At 39.7% G+C, this 18730-nt stretch overlaps 2 protein-coding genes across 3 annotated transcripts; one reads left to right on the forward strand and one right to left on the reverse strand.

Annotated features, from left to right (window-relative positions):
* Positions 1 to 1257: 1257 nt before the first annotated feature.
* c10h22orf23 (chromosome 10 C22orf23 homolog) lies at positions 1258 to 5088 on the reverse strand. Of its 2 annotated transcripts, none has more exons than XM_058639997.1 (7): positions 5008 to 5088; positions 4397 to 4503; positions 3371 to 3433; positions 2969 to 3142; positions 2711 to 2848; positions 2448 to 2548; positions 1258 to 1655 (listed from the first exon to the last, which is right to left on the reverse strand). In XM_058639997.1, the coding sequence occupies exons 2-7, from the start codon at positions 4494 to 4496 to the stop codon at positions 1572 to 1574; spliced, it is 660 nt and encodes a 219-aa protein (XP_058495980.1). In that variant the 5' UTR covers positions 4497 to 4503; positions 5008 to 5088; the 3' UTR covers positions 1258 to 1571. The 2 variants fall into 2 exon arrangements, with proteins under 2 accessions (XP_058495980.1, XP_058495979.1); XM_058639996.1 differs by having other exon boundaries at positions 4397 to 4496; positions 5008 to 5084.
* A 2316-nt stretch (positions 5089 to 7404) lies between these two features.
* On the forward strand, positions 7405 to 11737 carry klf1 (Kruppel like factor 1 (erythroid)). Its single transcript, XM_058639552.1, has 3 exons — positions 7405 to 7784; positions 8490 to 9342; positions 9424 to 11737. Exons 1-3 carry the CDS (start codon positions 7710 to 7712, stop codon positions 9597 to 9599), a joined length of 1104 nt encoding a protein of 367 aa, XP_058495535.1. The 5' UTR covers positions 7405 to 7709; the 3' UTR covers positions 9600 to 11737.
* The last annotated feature ends 6993 nt before the right edge of the window (positions 11738 to 18730 follow it).

Raw genomic sequence — 18730 nt, forward strand, 5'->3', positions numbered from 1 at the left:
CGCTGCGCTGCTCTTTTTATTGAGGGTCAACAGTCGTGTGATTGATTGATTGATTGATTGATTGATTAATTCACCTTTAATGAAGTCGATTGAATGGTGGTTTATCTCTGTCATCCGTGACTTTTTAGTGTTTGTTTTTTTAAATTCTCGTCCTTATTACACAGTCAGCCTTCAAAGCACAAGTGGTGGATACTGTAATTGTTGTTATCGATAAATCTACCCATTGATTTCTCAAATAATTGGCTGGTTTGTTCATAAAAAAAGTCAACAAATGATGAATAATGATGAACTTCTTGTTTTGTCCAGATACCAAAGATGGTTTAGTGTCGTAAAGGAGCAAAGAAACAAGAAAATATTCACATTTAAGAGGCTGAAATTACAGATTTAAAAAAAAATAATTTCATCATCAACGAATGGATTCATCCATGATGAAAATAGTTCTCATTTTGTCGTAGAACAATAATTGAGCCTTTAGAGGTTTTTATGTTACATCTGGTTTGAGCCTGTGGTACTAGTATTTTTTAATAGATGAATCCTGCATTCAAATTTGCGACATCCACCCTTGAAACGTCATCAGCGATGGTTACCTAAGCTCTTTTAGCTGCTATATCACAATTGTTTGTTTGTTCAAACCTTCTCACACACACAGTTACAGTTTATACAGTAACTGTGAACGGAAGCAAGAGTGGGATTCAAAACTGATCAACTGCAGGAAATGTGAGGTGTTTCTTTTTTTAAGTATTAAATTATTTCATTGATATGAAAAGGTCACACATGCAATAATGAGTATGAGCAAATGAGTCAAATATTCAGCATTTTAATAACTGCAGACAAAAACATTTTTAACCACTGGGAGGAAACCTGAATATGCAATCATTAATTTATATACATGTACTTTGCCTTTCTTCATTTGTATTTCAGTGTTTTGCCTTTAAATGTGGATAAGAGACATTATGGTAATTTTGCCATTTTATTTAATTTGCATAGTCTAGTTGGTGTCATTTGTTGCGGCTGACTTCATAAAACCTGTATTGTTTGGACTCCTGGTTCTGTTCTGTCATTTAGAGTGTCTGTCTGTCGGTCTGTCTGTCTGTCCTCCATTGTAAATGGTTAAGTCCACTGTGTGTCTGCTCTGTGCCCGTCTTCCTCTCCAGCTGAATCCAAGGGCTTCTTCTGTACAGTAGCATCGTCCTAACGCAGCAGCAGGATTATATCCGAGATACTGACACTGGAAGGCAGAGGACTAAAATAAATTAATCCAACCAGATTATGCTGTCTTCTGTGAGTTTAACACTTTCACATTCTGACCTTTTTTTTCGTCTTTACTACCGTTATATGCCTCAACTGTACGGGTGTATGTTATGTTTTGTGTAGGTTGTTTTGATTTATTTTGCAGAGACACTTCCTCCTCCCAAGAGGACATCAGACTGTTTTAACAAGATTAAACAAAATACAACTGGATGTGAGGAAAAGAAATCCACCAGGTGCCAAAGATGAAGATGACATGTCCTCTGTGTTATTAGAGGACACGTCATGATTTTAAAGTAACGACCAGCAGTTGGTCTCCACTGTTATGTGTCGTCCGCGGTGCACGCTGTTCCCTCTTTTTGGACGTCGCTGTGGTCCTTATCCAGAGCCTCCAGTTCTCTTATTTTCTGGATTTGGGTTGAGACACAAAGACAAGTTTCAGAGCTTGGTGCCAGAAAGAAAAAATATATGTAACTTTTGTCTTGTAGAGCTCTATTTAAAGTGCAATAGATCTGCTCTGTAGGATTAAACACTTACTCGCTGCTTAATTAGGTACACCTATGGCTACAAAGGGGAGGACAATTCCCGATGAACTTTTGTTTGGGAATTAATGCGAATGACCTTTAAATTCTGTATCATTTAAAGAAATTGTGTCATACATTTTGTTCATATATGGACGGCTTTACGGAAATTAAAATCTATGAATTAAATATATAGAATATAAAGTTCTATAAATGCCCGTGTCCCTGTTTTCGAGGTGTCCAGTTCTTGTAATAAGTCCATGGTATGTGGTGATGGGATGCACAGTACCCTGCAGTAAGTTAGTGTGCTGTGTGCCTGTGATTGAGGAATAGCATTGATATTCAACTATATTTGCATCAAATCTGATTGTTTTAGCAAAGATTATGCTTCAGTTACACTTGTTACCCTGTGTACACATGTTCAACTGCTTGTTACTGCACATATGAAAAAGGGGATTCCAGTGACTTTGAACGTGACATGGTTGTTGATGCCAGACAGGCTGCTCTACGTATTTCAGAATCCACGACACGTTGAATCCTGAGGCAGCAGGAGGCCACAGTGAGCGCTGCTCCTGCCACAGTGAGTGTATTTACAGTGCTATTATTGTTTTTGTTCATAAGTCTAAGTGGTAAAAACTTACGATGTACTGAAGACGAGCCTGGACCGTGCATATTTACCTGGGATATTTCAGTGTTGATGATACTCATGTACTTCTTCTCCTGACCTAGAGAAGCCATTTCTGACAGAAACTGTCGCCTTTCCTCGATCTCGTCCAGAACTGCAGGAGACAAACAGGCTGATGTTAGACTTGGTAAATAAAGAGAAACAAGACTATCAACATGATCGTCATGCCCTGTCATTCCATTCAATTCAAATGTGGTTTGCTTTTGTGATAATGGGGAACATTTTGTGTCGATTGTTTCTGTGCAGGCAGTCTCACCCTCCTGGTACCGGTCTCTCTCCTCCATCACTCCTGAGCTCCAGCATGTAGGAACATTTGGGGAAGATGCAGCTGTGGGCTCTTCCTGTCCTGTTGCCATCATATGCTGAAGCCTCCTCTTCTCCTTCTCCAAGTCTCCTGGAACCAGAGTGGAACAAAAAGGTTTGTGACTCAATGTTGCAGAATATAAAAAAAACAAAATAACGACAAAACAAAAGTGTGCAACACTAGTAAAAGCATTATGCTCCGAGAACATACTGGTCGGGGCGGGCCAGAACCTTTCTCTGACGTAGCTGTTCCCAGAACGACATGACTCAGCGCTGCGTCTCTGAGGCTTGCCTGGCAGGTGTTTGTGGACAGATTTACTGGATTTAGGCTGAGCGGGAGCGGTTGGTGACGTGTGGTCAGGGACCAGTGGCAAAGCTGCTCCATCTGTGGAGGAAAAGCTTTTAATGTGGCGATAGAAGTGATTTTAAACAGTGTGTTGAGGGTGGAGTGCAGCAAGGAATCTATCCGGGCCCGCTATTATTATAATTACTATTGGCAACATTGTCAATATATGGTATATACAGAATGTCTTAGGCTCTATCTGCACTTGATTATTATACTTGAGTAATAACCAAACCTTCCAACCTCTCATCACGAGGCCCTCACACTTACTTTTCAGACATTCATTGATCTGTTTTCTCTGGAGGTTGCTGAGCTGTGACTCCTGCATCATTACTGAGCAGAGGAAAAGAGTGTGATGAAACAAAAGACAACACAAGTAAAACACACAGACAGTGACAAAACACTATTAATTACCTGGCAATGGCCCGATGCAATACTGAGTATCGATATGGGTAAAATCCATTATGGCTAATTACTTATATATCACATTACTGCTTCACTATGCATGTCACGTGATAGATAAAGAAATAATCTAAGGACTGGACATTTGCCATGCTGCAGTTAACGTGTCAGCCATGAGGATTTATTAAAGGATAATAGAGGAAAATTACAAAACAGCAAAGTCTCTTTTTGTATACATAAAAAGCAGCAACAGCATTTTGACTGATCCATAATGTGGGCTGTTTATTTCCTCTTTTATGCAGCCAGAATATTTGTTTTATCTGTTTTAAAATGGCTGGAAATGGACAGGTGAGAAAAGTGTCCCTACAACAACTGTCATTAAAGGTTCCAGTGTGTAACATTTAGAAGAGTTTAAAAAAAAAAAAAGAAATTGAATATACTACTCATAAGTTTGTTTGTATAAGTGTGTAACGTCTTTAAAATAAAAAGCGTTTGGGTTCCTTGTGCTGCCATGTTTCTACAGCAGCCCAAACAGACAAACCAGCCAGAGCTTTTCATCATTTCAAGCAAAACAAATGACTAGGCAAACATAACAAAATGACATCCTTTGTGGCTTGTGTGTAGGTCACCATAATTCCATGACACCATTGGTAAAGGGAGTGGTGTGTGTGGATGAGTCATAAACTACTGTCTCACTAGTAGATTTAAGAGCATGTTTGAGCCGTATCAGACTGAAATCTTTATCAATAGATAGATACACATAATGTGATATCGTTATCTGAAACAAACAAAAACAGTGATATCCCTCCATCACTTCCTCCTTCTGTGTATGATGTTCACCTAACCCCTCCACATAATCCAGAATAATCAATACATGTAGGTGCATCGTCTCACATCTCAGCATGTCCTGGGTGTCCTTGCTGTACGGAGCAGGCCTGGCGTTGTTCCACAGGCCCCTGCCACTACCTCTGCTCTGTGAGGAGGACGCCTCCATCTGTACACTCAAAGACACAATGCCCACAATACCTGGGTTTTTAGATAATATCGCTCCTGTGCTGAGAGCAACAGTTCAGTAGATTGTGTAAAAACAAGCGATACCGGCTGAGGTAGTGTTGTTTAAAAGTCCTCCTATCCTCCTTTAAATCTCTCTGCCTTTATCAGGTCTCAGTCCTGATCCATTTTATTGTATTTATTTATTATTTTATTCATATAATTATATTATCTTGATGTTTTAAACAGTATTTTCTGTAAAAGTGCTATATGAATAGTTAATATTCAGCACTTCATACTATCAGTATTTCCACAGGGTGACAACACGTGTGATTTTCCTCCTGTGAACCACTCTACAAAATGGCTGCAGATTTCATACAGGTTGGTTAGCCAACAGTGCACTTTTTCTAGGGTGGACAACAACATAGGCATGATTAAACTTTAAAAAAAATCTAAATTATTGTACTAGAGAAGAAAGAAAACACATAAGTTATCTCACAACAGGGGAAACTCACCGAAACGCGTCACAAGTCGTTCGTAAACAGATGTTTGAGCCGATGATTCCTGCTGCCAACTTCTCCTGCGGTCCGACTGCGCGTGACGTTGCTATGGCAACAGCGAGTCGGTTCTACGTGAAGGCAGGGAAATAGGGTGTACAGTTTTGGGTTTTTTTTTTCTCCTGAATTTAGACAATTTTTCAAACATGATTTATGTTTTTTTCTAGAATTTGCTCGTCTAAAAACGTTTTGTAGGCTTTTTTTTACATTCACTTGTAAACACAGAGACGCAGTGACATAATGTAACCGCTAGAGGGAGCTGAAGATGGACTGACCTGTGTTGATATTGACCCAATGAGTATTAGAAGTATGGTTACTTACTTCTAGTGATAAGAGAACAGTTCACATATATATATATATTTTTTTTTCATATATATGTGTGTATATATATATATACATTTATTTGTCTGTGTATATATGTATACATAACATTTAAAGCTAATGAATGTAAATTAAGTAACTGATCCCAATTTCACTTGTAAATAGTCAATAAATAGTAAAAAAAAAGTTAAATACAGAGAAAATCCCTGACATTGAACTAGGAATAGTGAGGTTCTGTGGACATAAAATCATCCATTCTTTTTCTGTTTTTGTCCAAGTTATGGAATTATTATACATCCTTGTTGATGATTAAATGATAAACATGATATCATTGTTGTATCACAGATACATACACTTCCTGAATTACCTATCTCCATACAGCTGATTAACTAATTTTCCTTTGTTCCTTGTGCAATCAATGCTATGAATTTTAAATTCTTCATTGCACTGTATTTATTAGTTGCTTTTATTGTTTTTTTTATTACACTTAATTGGCAGTTTTGTAAAAAAAAAAAGGGGGACAAGTTTGGTTGTGGCGTGTGTGTCCATATTGTCCTATGTTCAGGTTTATCACTTTAGTTTCTCTAGTTGTTTTTATTGTTTAAATTCTGCTAACTGCTAAACAAAATGGAAAAGGCCCTGAAGTGAATGTTATTGCAGTGTTACTTAGTTTAATCATTAAAAAAAAAGCACATCATACAACTTTAAATAAAGAGGCTCTTGTGTGAAGGTGTCCTCCACTAGCTCTCAGCCTGTGGACGTGGATGTCTCACACAGCCGTCACTCTCGGGGGGGAGAAAGAGTGTCTTTATCTGTGGGCTGCTGGGCCATCGGGGATCAGCAGCAGTCACGGCTCCATTATCTGTGAGAAGACAGCAGCCCGTGTCTGCCCCGCGTTCACAGATAAACAGTTGGCAGAATATAATCACCTCCCACACACAGGTCTTCTCAGAAGTCAGAGCTGCACTTTGTCAGTGGGAAGACGTTCTGCATCAGATCTGTGTGTGTGTTTGTGTGTGCATGTGCATGCACGCGTGTTAAAACTATGGGCCGTAAAGTCACCATAAATAAGACAGTTTACACACTCAGAGTTGTGATGTGTGTCAGATACTCCTGATACACACACCTGTGTGTGTTTGTGTGTGTCTGTGTGTGTCTGTGTGTGTTTGTTTGTTTGTTTGTTTTGTACACTGACAGTGAATGTCTGCAAGCCATAATGAATATTATATCCAGTCCTGTCAGTGGGTAACCCATCACATTCATTTAATTTATTACTTTTTATTAGTTTAATAAAGAAAATAGTGGTTTAATACTTTTGTAGATTTTGTAGAAGCTGGTACTTAGTCTCTTATTTAGGCTCTTATTTTGTCTTAATTTTCCTACTTTTCTGCGTTTTCTTTTTTCTCTGTTGACTTTATTCAAAGTCAATACAACCGACAGAATGAAGTTACCTTTCCTATTCAAATCTGTTAGTTTTTTCACGATCACAAAGGCCAATTTATTGGTGATAGTCATCATAGTTTACGTTGACCTTTTTAATTAACTAAATTAAATGTGAAGACAAAAGAACTTTGCTTACTAACTAACTCAAAAATGTATTTCCACAAGACTAACAGACAGACTCATTTTTAATATTTGTTCGTATCAATTGTTCTTCTTCAATTATATTAACTGGGCCTCGATGTTTGGTATTAATTATCAGTGTTTGAAATATATGATGTGTTTCCTTTGTAAAGGGAGTATTACATTAGCCTCAGTTTTGGTGCATTCAGCCCTGATTTGAACAGTAATATCATTAATAATAATTTTATAATTGCACTATAAACACTATATATCGTTTCTTGGTAAAAATAAACCGCACATTGTTTTTGCTCTGAATGCCACAGAACAGGAAGACAGAGAGTGGAGGTGAGAAAGAAGAGAGTTGGCGATTGTAAAAAAAACAAAAAGAACAGTCTTAAAGCAAGAAAAACACACGTAAGCAGCTGAGATGGTCTGGCTTACGCTCCACCTTCTTAACGGTCAGAACCTACATGAAAAAGAGAGATTTGAAGGATGACTCGCAGGCTGAGAGAGATAGACAAGCAAGAGGAGGGAGAGATATCAAGAGGAGGAATGGAGACGAGGGGTTTTGTCAGTTTGTGAGGCCTTTCAGCACTGAAGTGTGGACTGTAACTAATGAGCGACCTACTGACTGAGCCTGGCTTTGACCTTCTGTTAGCTGAGGGGACGACGGTCATGTAAAAGAAAAAAAAGACAAAGAAAAAGCAAAAAAAGAAAAAAAAAAAAAGACGAGAGAAATTCTACTACTGTTAAATAACTGTTGATCAAAGTGCTTGATGGCTGTTACACAGGCCGCGCTCCCGTCCTTCAGCTCCTTCTCCAGCATCGCTCACTCCGCCGACAGTATGAAAGTAAGTATCACGTTCACCTCGACTTGTGTTTGACGAGAATCAAATAGTGTCCAGTGCTAACTGTTGTCTCTGAGCTGGAGTCAAAAACAAGACATTCCAATATGAGAATCTCATTAATGTAACAGTGATTTTGGTCAGTTGTGCATTTCACACACAATTTACTCTTTACACAGTGGAAATGTACTTTTCCATTTGTTGCTATTAGTCCAAAAAAAGGTAAGCTTTTACACCTGACTTGGGGAAAGCAGGTTTTGTTTGTGTCCCAAGAGAAAGAGAAAGAGAAACCCAGTGTTAAGTCAATTTTCTGTCTGTAGACTTTGAGAACCCACGGCATAAGGAACCATACTCTAATATGGTTATGAGGGCATGTTTTCAATTATTTAAAGAAAGTAACAGTATTTACACTTCAATTTTTCTCTGGTTTACAAATGCACTTGTTGTTGCTTTGGACAAAAGTGAGCTAATGTTCCCGCTGTTTAGCCACAAAGAAAACTGTTTTTCTAATGACTTGTGAAGTGTGCTGCAGTCTTTTTGTTGTGTTAACATCTCCCTTATTAAAGACATTGATTACTTTATGATTTGCAGATTGCAAATTAAAACAAATGAACAACAAAGGAAGGAATGTGTAATAACTCTGAAGGAATAAATAATCCATGTAACATACATTATGTCTTCTGTAACACTTTATTTTTGGAAAACATCTAGGTCTGGAAGCCTGAGGGCGTCTCTCTGCCTCCGGACTCTCTCAGTAACAAACTGTCACCCAGCAGCACTGAGCAGCTGCAGGCCTCTAAGCAAGTCACAGAGGAGCTCCTGGACGATGACAGCCGGGCATCATGGGACATCGAGTTCCTGCTCTCTGATTGGAGCAACCCCTCGCCTGACTTCAACCCCTCCCTGGAAAACACCGATCAGCAGCTCCCACAGCATGACCCAAACACAGCGTGTCATGCTGTGGGAGTGTACCAAGACGGAAGCACCTTTGAGAGCCAGCCGGGTCCAGAGTGTGTGCCGGCGAGCAGCGGCAGCCTCGTCGCCGGGCTTCTGCCCCCTGCTCAGGCCACAACGGTCCAGCCACAGCTGTACCACCGGGGTTATGACGAGGACCACACGAGGCGGACTTCAGTTGATGTAGATCAGTATGGATTCCCACAAGGAAGCAGAGGCAACCAAGGTAAGGTCACATCTTGGGACTACAACTCCTACTACTCCCAGCAGCACCCCCAGATGACTGTGACCCTCCCAGACAGCAGATTCATGCCAACTCAAGCTTTGAACCCTGACCCCCGACACTACGGCTACATGCCCAACTTCAACAACAACGCCACGTTATTCTGTGACTACAGTCACAGTCACGGCCATGCAACTGGTCACCTGCCCCTTCACCAGCAGCCCATGCTCATTGGACCCCAGCTGCCCCCTGCTGGGGTGGAAGGGAAGCGTGGGCGAAGGGCCACAGGGAAGAAGAGGCCGGCCATCCACAGCTGTGAATACCCAGGCTGCATCAAGACCTACACCAAGAGCTCACACCTCAAGGCTCACCTTCGCACCCACACAGGTAAACCACAGAAACCACATTTGGTTTATGGAATATGATTTCATTTTATGACTCCCTTTCTTATTCTTCTTATGTCATCAGGGGAAAAGCCTTACCACTGTCCATGGGAGGGCTGCAGCTGGAAGTTCGCCCGCTCCGACGAGCTGACGCGCCACTATCGCAAGCACACGGGCCAGAAACCCTACGAGTGTCTGCTGTGTCAGAGAGCCTTCTCCCGCTCTGACCACCTGGCTCTGCACATGAAGAGACACAACTGAAGACACACACACACACACACACTCATGTACATAGATTAACACATGAGCCCTTTCAAACTGACATTAAAACCAGCATTACTATTTAACTGAGTAATCGCTGCACTCAGGGAATCTTTAAAAATATATGTTGCAGTTTACTTTGTTGTTATTTTTTTCTTTAAGCATCTATAAAATGAAATATTCTTTAGATAAAAGAAATGATTGCACTGCTCTCATATTTTACTACTTATACGACAAATAGCTTAGTATCAAATTGATACAGCGAGACAAACATAAGAGACTCGTGTTACCCACATGTGCTACTTGGTCACTCCAGGTGTTTTGTGCTCGTAGCAGCCAAAGCGAAATCTTTGGTCTTCAGCTTTAATCTTTAAAGGAAGTTACGCTTTTCAAGACCCGTAACTACAAACTTCTGGTTTGCTGGGTGAAACTAATCAAGTATATACTGAATAACCACCAGGGGGAGACTCTGCTTATAGCAAATGGAAATCCAATTAAATGTGAAATATAAGCCTACTACTCACTTGATTTAAACGTCAGTTAACATTTCGCAGTCGTATCTAATTGGTGTGACTGTGATTTAAACCGCTTTCTTCCCCAAGTGTGTCAGGGAACTACGGTGGCCTTTGCGTGCCAGAAATGTTGTTATTTATCTCTGTTTGCGTGCTCAACTTCTGCTTTAATAAAACCCAAAATGGAGGCTTGGGCTGGTTTGGCCATTTTGGCTGCAAATGTTGGCAGAGCAGGATGGCCGTGTCCACAAAGCAAGGCCTCACCTAAACTACACATAAACATCTTTGGAAGAACCAAATGTATTTTATTTTAATGCTTGATTATAAGTTAATACAGTAGTACAGTCAATGTTTGCCAAAGTGTTACTCAGTGGACCTTTAATGTGGCAGCGTAGGATCCAGTATAGATTGAAATAAGTTAAAGTAGTTACTTGGACATCATCGAGATAAGACTTTTGGGACCTTCGTTAAACGTCATGATGCCTCGATACTTAAAACGCAACCATTAAAGCTCATTCTTTATGTCTCGCATTAAAGGTCGGGTTGGAGATCCTGAACAAACAGTTGAATTCAAAAAGTCTTTTCTTTCTTCAGACAACAACAAACACAGATTCACGAGCACTGCGCGGCATCGCTAACTTTCGATACTTTTCGGTTACGCTAGCGTTTTTTTTGGATGCTACTCAAATGACAACGTGATGCCCGAAAAACATCAAATAATAAGGTCACAGACATAAGGTTCGCCTACCTGTCCAGTGGAAACATCACTTTTTAGTTTTTCGGCATCAGCCCTTTTTCTTGGCAGTAGCTTTTCCCTAAAAACGTCTTTCGTTTGCGACCGACACCTGTTGTTGGCAGCTTTTCTGTCATAACGTCGCTGCAACTGTCTTGTTGGATTTAGCAAGCCAAAAAGCTAGGATCTCCCACCCCACCTTTAATAAGTTTCACATGAAGCGGCCATTTTGACATGATTTAGCAGGAAAAGCACGGGTGTTACTGATCACAGACCTGAAACTGAGGAAGCTAAATGGAACTCAGCCACCATTCACCATTCTTCTTTACATACATGTACCTGTCTAAAATGGCCGCGTGGCCCCCAAAGTGAACAGCCAAACCTTGTACTCATATGTATTGCAATAAGGGCACACACTGTACACACTCTGGGCACAAAGACAGCAGACTTAAACACTAACAAAAACAAACAACAACAACTAAAACTAAAAATGTATGTAGCATGTGCAGCAGAACAAAGTCATGCTCCACCTCTGCAATGCTGTGACATCTTTATCTGCTTTCCCTTCACCGAACCCTCACCCCCATAAATGATTGTAACTTTGAAGTAAATGATTGTACAGGAAAGGCAGAGTTATGTAGTTTTTTTTAAATCAACACTTTATGTCTTTGTTTGTTGAATTATAATTTAAGTAAAATGTAAGTGCGCCTTTTTTTCTTTTCTTTCTTTCTTTCTCATCAAGCAGACTTCTCATCTAAAGAATAAGCAACATATTTATTATTATTATTAATCTTTTAAAGTGACATAAGATATTTTTATCCTTGTACAAATATTTTTTCTATTCTCAGCAGAGCTTTTGATTTATTTTTATCGTCATAATCTCAATAAAGACCTCAAATGCTGTAAAAAGTGCTGTTGAAACCTCATTTATTGTAAGAAAATTGTAATGCCAGCCTTTGGCCTTTAGGTGACAGCACTCTGCTATGACGCCGCAGCTGCGTAATATGGGTGAGGTTGAGATTAGGATGCCAGTCTGTTTATATAACTTGGTATTTACTGATTCATCCTGGTTATGTCACATTATAGAGCGTTCTCCTCTAAACCCCGCACTTACCAACATTTCAATGCATGCTCAGACAATATAATACTCAGATATATTATATTATATTATGTCATATCATACATTACATATACACTCATCATCACTTTATTAGGTACACCTTTTGAAATGGTTCAAGGTATCTTTATTATGCCCAAGGGCCATAATAAAACAACACACATTAACGTTGACGCAATAAAGAAAATACAGTAACACATATTACGTAATTTAAGTACTTTAAAAGTCTGATGACGGCACGTATCGATGACTTTTGTTCTGCAACGAAGCAGATTGTGTCCGCAGAACCTGACCCTGTACAGCAGAGGTGTCAAACAGGTGGCCCGCGGGCCATATACAGCCCTCCAGTCGCTTACATGCGGCCCACCACTTAATATCATGTTATGATGACAACACGGCCAAACCGCAGCTGCCAGTGAGGTGATAAATTGTAATAATAATAATAAGACATTCGGTTGCAATCAGCACTTTAATTTAAACATTAATATATATATAAGCTTGTTTTGTGTTATGATTACAGTTGTCCGTGTTATTATTTACCTATTTTTTTTAATTATTTCTGTCTGTCTTTGATATTCATAGTTTTATCTAGCATCATAAACATGTTCATATTGTAAAGTATACATCATTCCATATAAAAAACACTTTCACTTTGAAATTTGGTGAAATATCACCATGAATATCCTAATCATGACATGATGGAATATTAAATCTAAGCCCCAGGTCATTTGAGTTTTGACATCCCTGCTGTACAGGTTCAAATCAGGTGAGCATAGAGGGGGTAATCGTGATGTGACAGATATACTCTTTATTAATCTGTTATTCACTCTGACAATGGTTGACTCCACAATACGTTGACTAAAACACCTTAGAGATAGTCATGAGGCTCCATCTGCAGAATGAGTTTATTTTAGCGCAGCGGTCAAGGGCTCGTGATCTGTGACTGAGAGGTGAAACGAGGACAGAGGCACAGCTCTGACCTGTTTTTTCGCCCGAAAAGTCAAACAAACAATCAAACAAATGCACACACCACATCCACTTTGGAGTTTCTGCCTCTTCTTTTTTTACATCACGTTGTCGTCACGATCTTGTGCTAAAGCTTTAAAGGTACAGTGTATAAAAATGTTGCCCCATTTATTGGTTGGTTAAGTTGCATGTTGCAGCTGAATATATTGTTCAGCTCCAGATACTCGTGACTAAATAGTTTGTGCCTTTGTAGATCCATACGTTGTAATTCACACGTGTGAATGGTAAATTTAGCCATAATATTGTTAAAATTGCACTTATTTATGTGTCAACATTTCCATGACAAATATCTCAGCCACTTCTGATCTGTTCTGTTTTATACCATAATCTCATAATTGCTTTTTTTATTTGCTTGTCGTTAGTAGTATTTTAAGACGATACTTGTTTCCCAACAAGTAGTATCTTGCATGTTTTAGGTATCCCATCATATCTTAGTATCCCAGTATCCTGTAATCTTTTGGCAAGACCATAATATATGAGTGTCCAGATCTCCACAAGTATCCACATGATGGCCAACATGGCTGTTGGTTGAGTTAATAGAAATCTGGTCACATTTTTTTTGAATTGAATTCTCTCCAAATCCTGGAGCTATAGTAGCCGTGCACTGTGTTTTACAAATATTATACCATTCTCCCTCAGTTATTTGTTCCTTCAATTCTTTTCCCCCATTTTTCTTTAATATACAGAGAGGACATCTGAGATTACTCTGCATTATGATTTCTGGATTACCTCAACAATTCTGTTTATTGTATTAGTTTAAATCTCCTTCTCAAAATAATCCCTTATTTGTAGGTATACCGATATCATTTCTGCATCATTTACTAACATGCTTGGTTATAGAGTTGCAGGTTTTATTTTAGGTGAAATCCCAATTAGATAATGCTGTATTAATAAAAAAAACACATTACAACTTAATTTGATTTATTATCACAGAATCCTCCGTCTTCTTCCTGCAGATCCATATTTAATGGTCATCGAAACACAGATTAAAAACTTGAATGTTGAGCCTCTGAGGGAAGGTTTGCTGAGGACAGATGTGTAATTAAATTCCATCTCTCTCTCTTTCTCTCTCTCTCCCTCTCTGTGTCTCCTTCTTGTTTTTCCTCTGTGGAGAAATGAAGATTAATCAGTCTGTCTGCATGTGTTTTTCCAGTAGACGGGACATTTCAGGACACTGATTTGTGGGATGAAACGGAAAGTTATAGCAGAGATGAAGCAGAGGTCGCGTCCACTCTTAATCACAATAATCATCCGAAGAATAAAAAAAATGACATCATTTATGTGTTTAGAATTGGATAAACGCTGCCGAGAAGTGCAAATTCAATTTGACAAACTTTAAAGAGCTTAACTTATGTTGTTTATTCGGCAGTTCAATTATTTCAAGTCCTTATTTACAAGTTGCGTCATGAATTTTTTACAGTGTTTTTACTTTTCTTGGAACTCGGTGTGGCCTGAAGTCATAAAAAAAAGGAAATTTGAACATAAAACACTTGAAAAAAAACATTTATGTTTCACTGAATACTGGAAATAAAAGCATAAAGGCTCAATATTTGAAAACAACAACTTTAGCCGGGGTAGGATTTGAAATAAAGACATTGTTTTGGGCAATTTGACAATTTTGACTTCCTGGTGTGACCTTTCCAGTGATAGGAAAAAGAAAAGGAACATGTTTGACTCTCACACTGGGTGAACGGGACAGTGTAGCGTAAATATTTTAGAAGCTGCTCTTCAGTGCGCATCTATAAATGATTTTTCTCTGCATTATCGAAACGTTTCACCTCAGGACAGCAGCACTGACACCAAACGGCGACGTCAACGATTTCGTTCTGTGGCAGTTACAAATGGACGCAGCCAAACTGGCAACCGTGCACGTGGTAGCAGAGATAAAGATTTCTAAATGCAGATGAACTTGGCCACCACGATAACCTCCCTCTCTCTCTCCGTCTGTCTCTGTCTCTGTCTCTTGGCTTAAAATGGCTCAGTGTATGTTCCTGTACGTTTGCATTTGTTTAGAATTACTCAACCTCACATGATGGGAATCTCTGCCTGATGTCCAACAACAGGATGAGGATTATTAGAGCGGTGAAAGCCACTGCAGTGCTGAGACTGTTGATAGAGATTGTGAGTCCAAGTGGATCGAGGAATGGAGAAAGGAGGGAGGGAGGGAGGGAGAGAGGGAGAGAGGGGAGCAGCAAGGGAGAGCGGTGGGGGTGTTGGGGGGTAGAGGCATGACTCTCCTGATTTGAACTTGAGCGTACACACACAAGAAGTCAAATAAGGCCACTGTACACTGTGGACACACACACACACACACACCTGAAGGCACATACACACACACTTTGTTTTACTTGTGTACTTATAAGGGCAAAATGCATCCACATATAATACTCATCTTAACTTTAACTTTAACTTTAATTATAAATGTATACTTTTTTTTCATTTATGTTTTTTTTTTTTTCCTGCTGTTACTTTTGCAAAATGAGACAATAAGGGGACAATAAGCTAACTAACTAGCTAGCTAACTGACGGACTAACTAGCTACTTACCTAACTAATGAACTAACTCATTAGCTAACTAGCCAGCTAACTTAATTCTACAATAAGAATGGGTGAAATGCAAGTTGCTAAAGCTCAGACGTACTAGGAAAAAAACCCTCCCAGCATCATCACAAAACAAACAAACATGACACATTATCAATGCTATCTTCTGTTTGAGCCTCCAGTTTGGTCAATTTCCAACTCCTCTTTCCCCGATTTGTAAAATCCAATCTTCTAATCTAGCAGAGGTGGAAAGAGTACTGCAATAAGTAAAAGTACCGCTATTTTGATAACATTTGACTTACATACAAGTAAGAGTACTGGTCTAAACATGTACTCAACTTCAAGTAAAACACGTAGCTTGTTTAAAATGTACTTTTGTAACAAGGTTGGTGTTCTTTCTTGTGTCGTGCAAAAAGGACAAGGGGTCACAAATCTCACATTGTTTTTAATTAAAGGCAAACCTTTACAAATTAAAGTGCTGACAAAATAAAATATGTAAGCACGTACTGTATCAGTCAAAATGGGTCAAAGGTCACAAATACGTTCTCACTCACTCAGGGACCTCAATTAGGGCGAATTCACCTGTCCTCTGTCCTGGTCTATCTATGTGGGTTTTCATTTTGTGTGGAAACAAATAATTCACACTTCCACAAAGACTTCTGTTTTGCCAACTGTGTGAAATGTTTTTGACATCCTGACTTCAGTTTTGCTTGCGAGCAACTGAAAAATCATCTGTCAGGTTGGCTTTTTGCCACCCGGTTTGTCTCTCTGTCTCTCTGCCATGTGCTTTGACCAGGCTTTGACCAGGCTTTCCCAACACTGTTTAGGTTCCATGGCACAGATCGGGTGCATGTACAGTAATGAAGTCACTGCTGATCTTTAACACACCAACCTTCAGCACAACCTATGGTGCCATGATAAGAGTCACGGCGGGTACGAGCTAATGTTCAAAGGTGAGTCCATCTATCAAGTGTTTCGGGACAGACACGTACTGTACGTGGCGGATTATGACTTACCACTCACACACTGTCTAGAGACATAAAAAGAGTAAACAGGTGAAAGTATAGCCAAGCCTCGGAGTTACATGATACACGATGACAGCAGGTCCACTACTCACTCTGGTCCAGAGTGTAATTATCTGTAATTATTGTCAACTTGTTTTTTTGAGCTCCATGTGCAGATTAACCACTTGAAAGGCTCGGCTCATTGACCTGAATTGTGTTAAATGTGCTGTGGAAGGGGACACAGGTTATTACAGTAAATGAAAACTCATGAAATTTCTGCAAATCTCAGTTGTTGTAGAAAACCTAAAGTTCAAGTTGATTTGTCCTGAAAAAAGAAGCAGAATTTTTCAGGTATCAAATGTGTGTGTGTGTGTGTGTGTGTGTGTTTTTAACCCCATATTAAATCTACTGCTCCAGAGAGAACATTTTTAAATAAAGCTGCAAGCAGCATTGTGCGAGGACCTCACAGCCCGAGACCCTGGTCTCTTGTCTCACATGTAAAGTTTTGAGCAGCTCAGTCAATTCAAGTTTTGTGGCGATTGGTTAAAAATGATGATGTTTGCTGTGGCCAGGGATGCAAATAAATGAAAACATTTAATTTAACCTCATTTAATATTACTTTTCTTTCTCAGAACCTCATGCCGACCTCTTCTCTGAGTCTGTGCACACCACCGTGTCACAGCCACGCACCGACATGTTCAGATGGATCTGTCAAGGTCGCTGTAACAGGTCAACAGAGGGACTGTTGTTACTAAAACAGCGCAGAGCGGAGGACATGCAGGACGGTTGCATACATAAATTAAAGAGGGAGACGACGACTGTTGACTTGTTTGCGAGCGACTGGCGAAACTGGCAGAGACAGAGAGTTTCCTGTTTGGATTTCATCTCAGTGTGCAGTGAGGAAGTGTCACTGTGCGGCAGATCATTCACGGAACAATGTTCCCTTAGCCTTCCCCCCCCCACCCCCCGTGTGCAACCTCACCCCAACTGAACCTCCAGGGCTGTGAAGTCCTCACATGCTCTCTCCCTCGTCTCGCCCTCGCTCTGTGTATTACATAACATCTCTCTCTTTTTTCCAGTCACACTGGCATCCAAGTGGCTCACTATCTCTGGATGACTGCCCTTTACATTTACAATGCCATTTTATATAGTTTACAGATTAACTCACAGGCACAGTGACACAGTGTAGAGGTGAGGAAAAGACATGCCCTCACACATGTTGTTCTTTTGCAGTGGCAACTGTTGCACGTGGGAAATGAAGATTTAGCAATGAAACAAGGACATCTAATAAAGTGTCAGGAGTGGCACCTGGTGTGTTCTTGTACGACTGAAGTTCTGACGAGATGTTGTGCGAGATGGTCTTCTCCCAACATTGGTACAGTATCGAGTAATTATCTGAATAACTGTTGCCTGTCTACCATCTCGAATCAGCCTGGTCATTCTCCTCTGACCTCTGGCATCAACACGTCATTTTTCCTCCCACAAAACCGCAAAAAACTTGTGAAAATCCTGGTAGAGCAGTAGATTTTTGGATATACACAGACCAGCCATTCAAATTCACTTAAATCATTTTTTCCCTTTTCATACTCTGATGCTTTCATGACCATGTCCACATGCCCAAATGCACTGAGTAGAAGTAGTAGTTGTTGAGGTTAAGTTGGTTGATTTTTTTCACAGAAACAAAGGCATCGTGTGCAGATCACATGACTGAGTGTCTATTTCACCTTGAACTTATACTTTAATGAACACCTGCAGAGAGCAAACTAGGACAACTGAAGCCACTATGACCGCTGTGCAGAGAAGCCTTTGTAAACTATACTGTATGATCTCACCTTAATACGGTCATGTAAAATAAACCCCATAGGACATTTAAAGGAATCAGTCGTGATTTTCTCTTTATTAAAATCACCAACAAAAATGTGACTTTTGTTGAAAAAAGGAAAAATCAGACTCAGTGACGTGCAAAGTTGAGCTCATTATCAGATGAGTTTATGTAAGTGAGTTAAATGTGTAATCTACTAAGATCGATTTGACCTGTTTTTGTTTGTTACCTCACATTTTCTGGCATAATAAATGTTGACTGAGGACACTTTTCTGTTAATCTGTTCTCCTGGTTACAACTTTTCAGTATTATTTGACCATTGTAGTTTACAAATACACAATAAGCTACTTCTACAATGTGTGTGTGTGTGTGTGTGA

Source organism: Solea solea, chromosome 10 (assembly GCF_958295425.1).
Source record: "Solea solea chromosome 10, fSolSol10.1, whole genome shotgun sequence".
Classification (NCBI taxonomy): Eukaryota; Metazoa; Chordata; class Actinopteri; order Pleuronectiformes; family Soleidae; genus Solea; species Solea solea.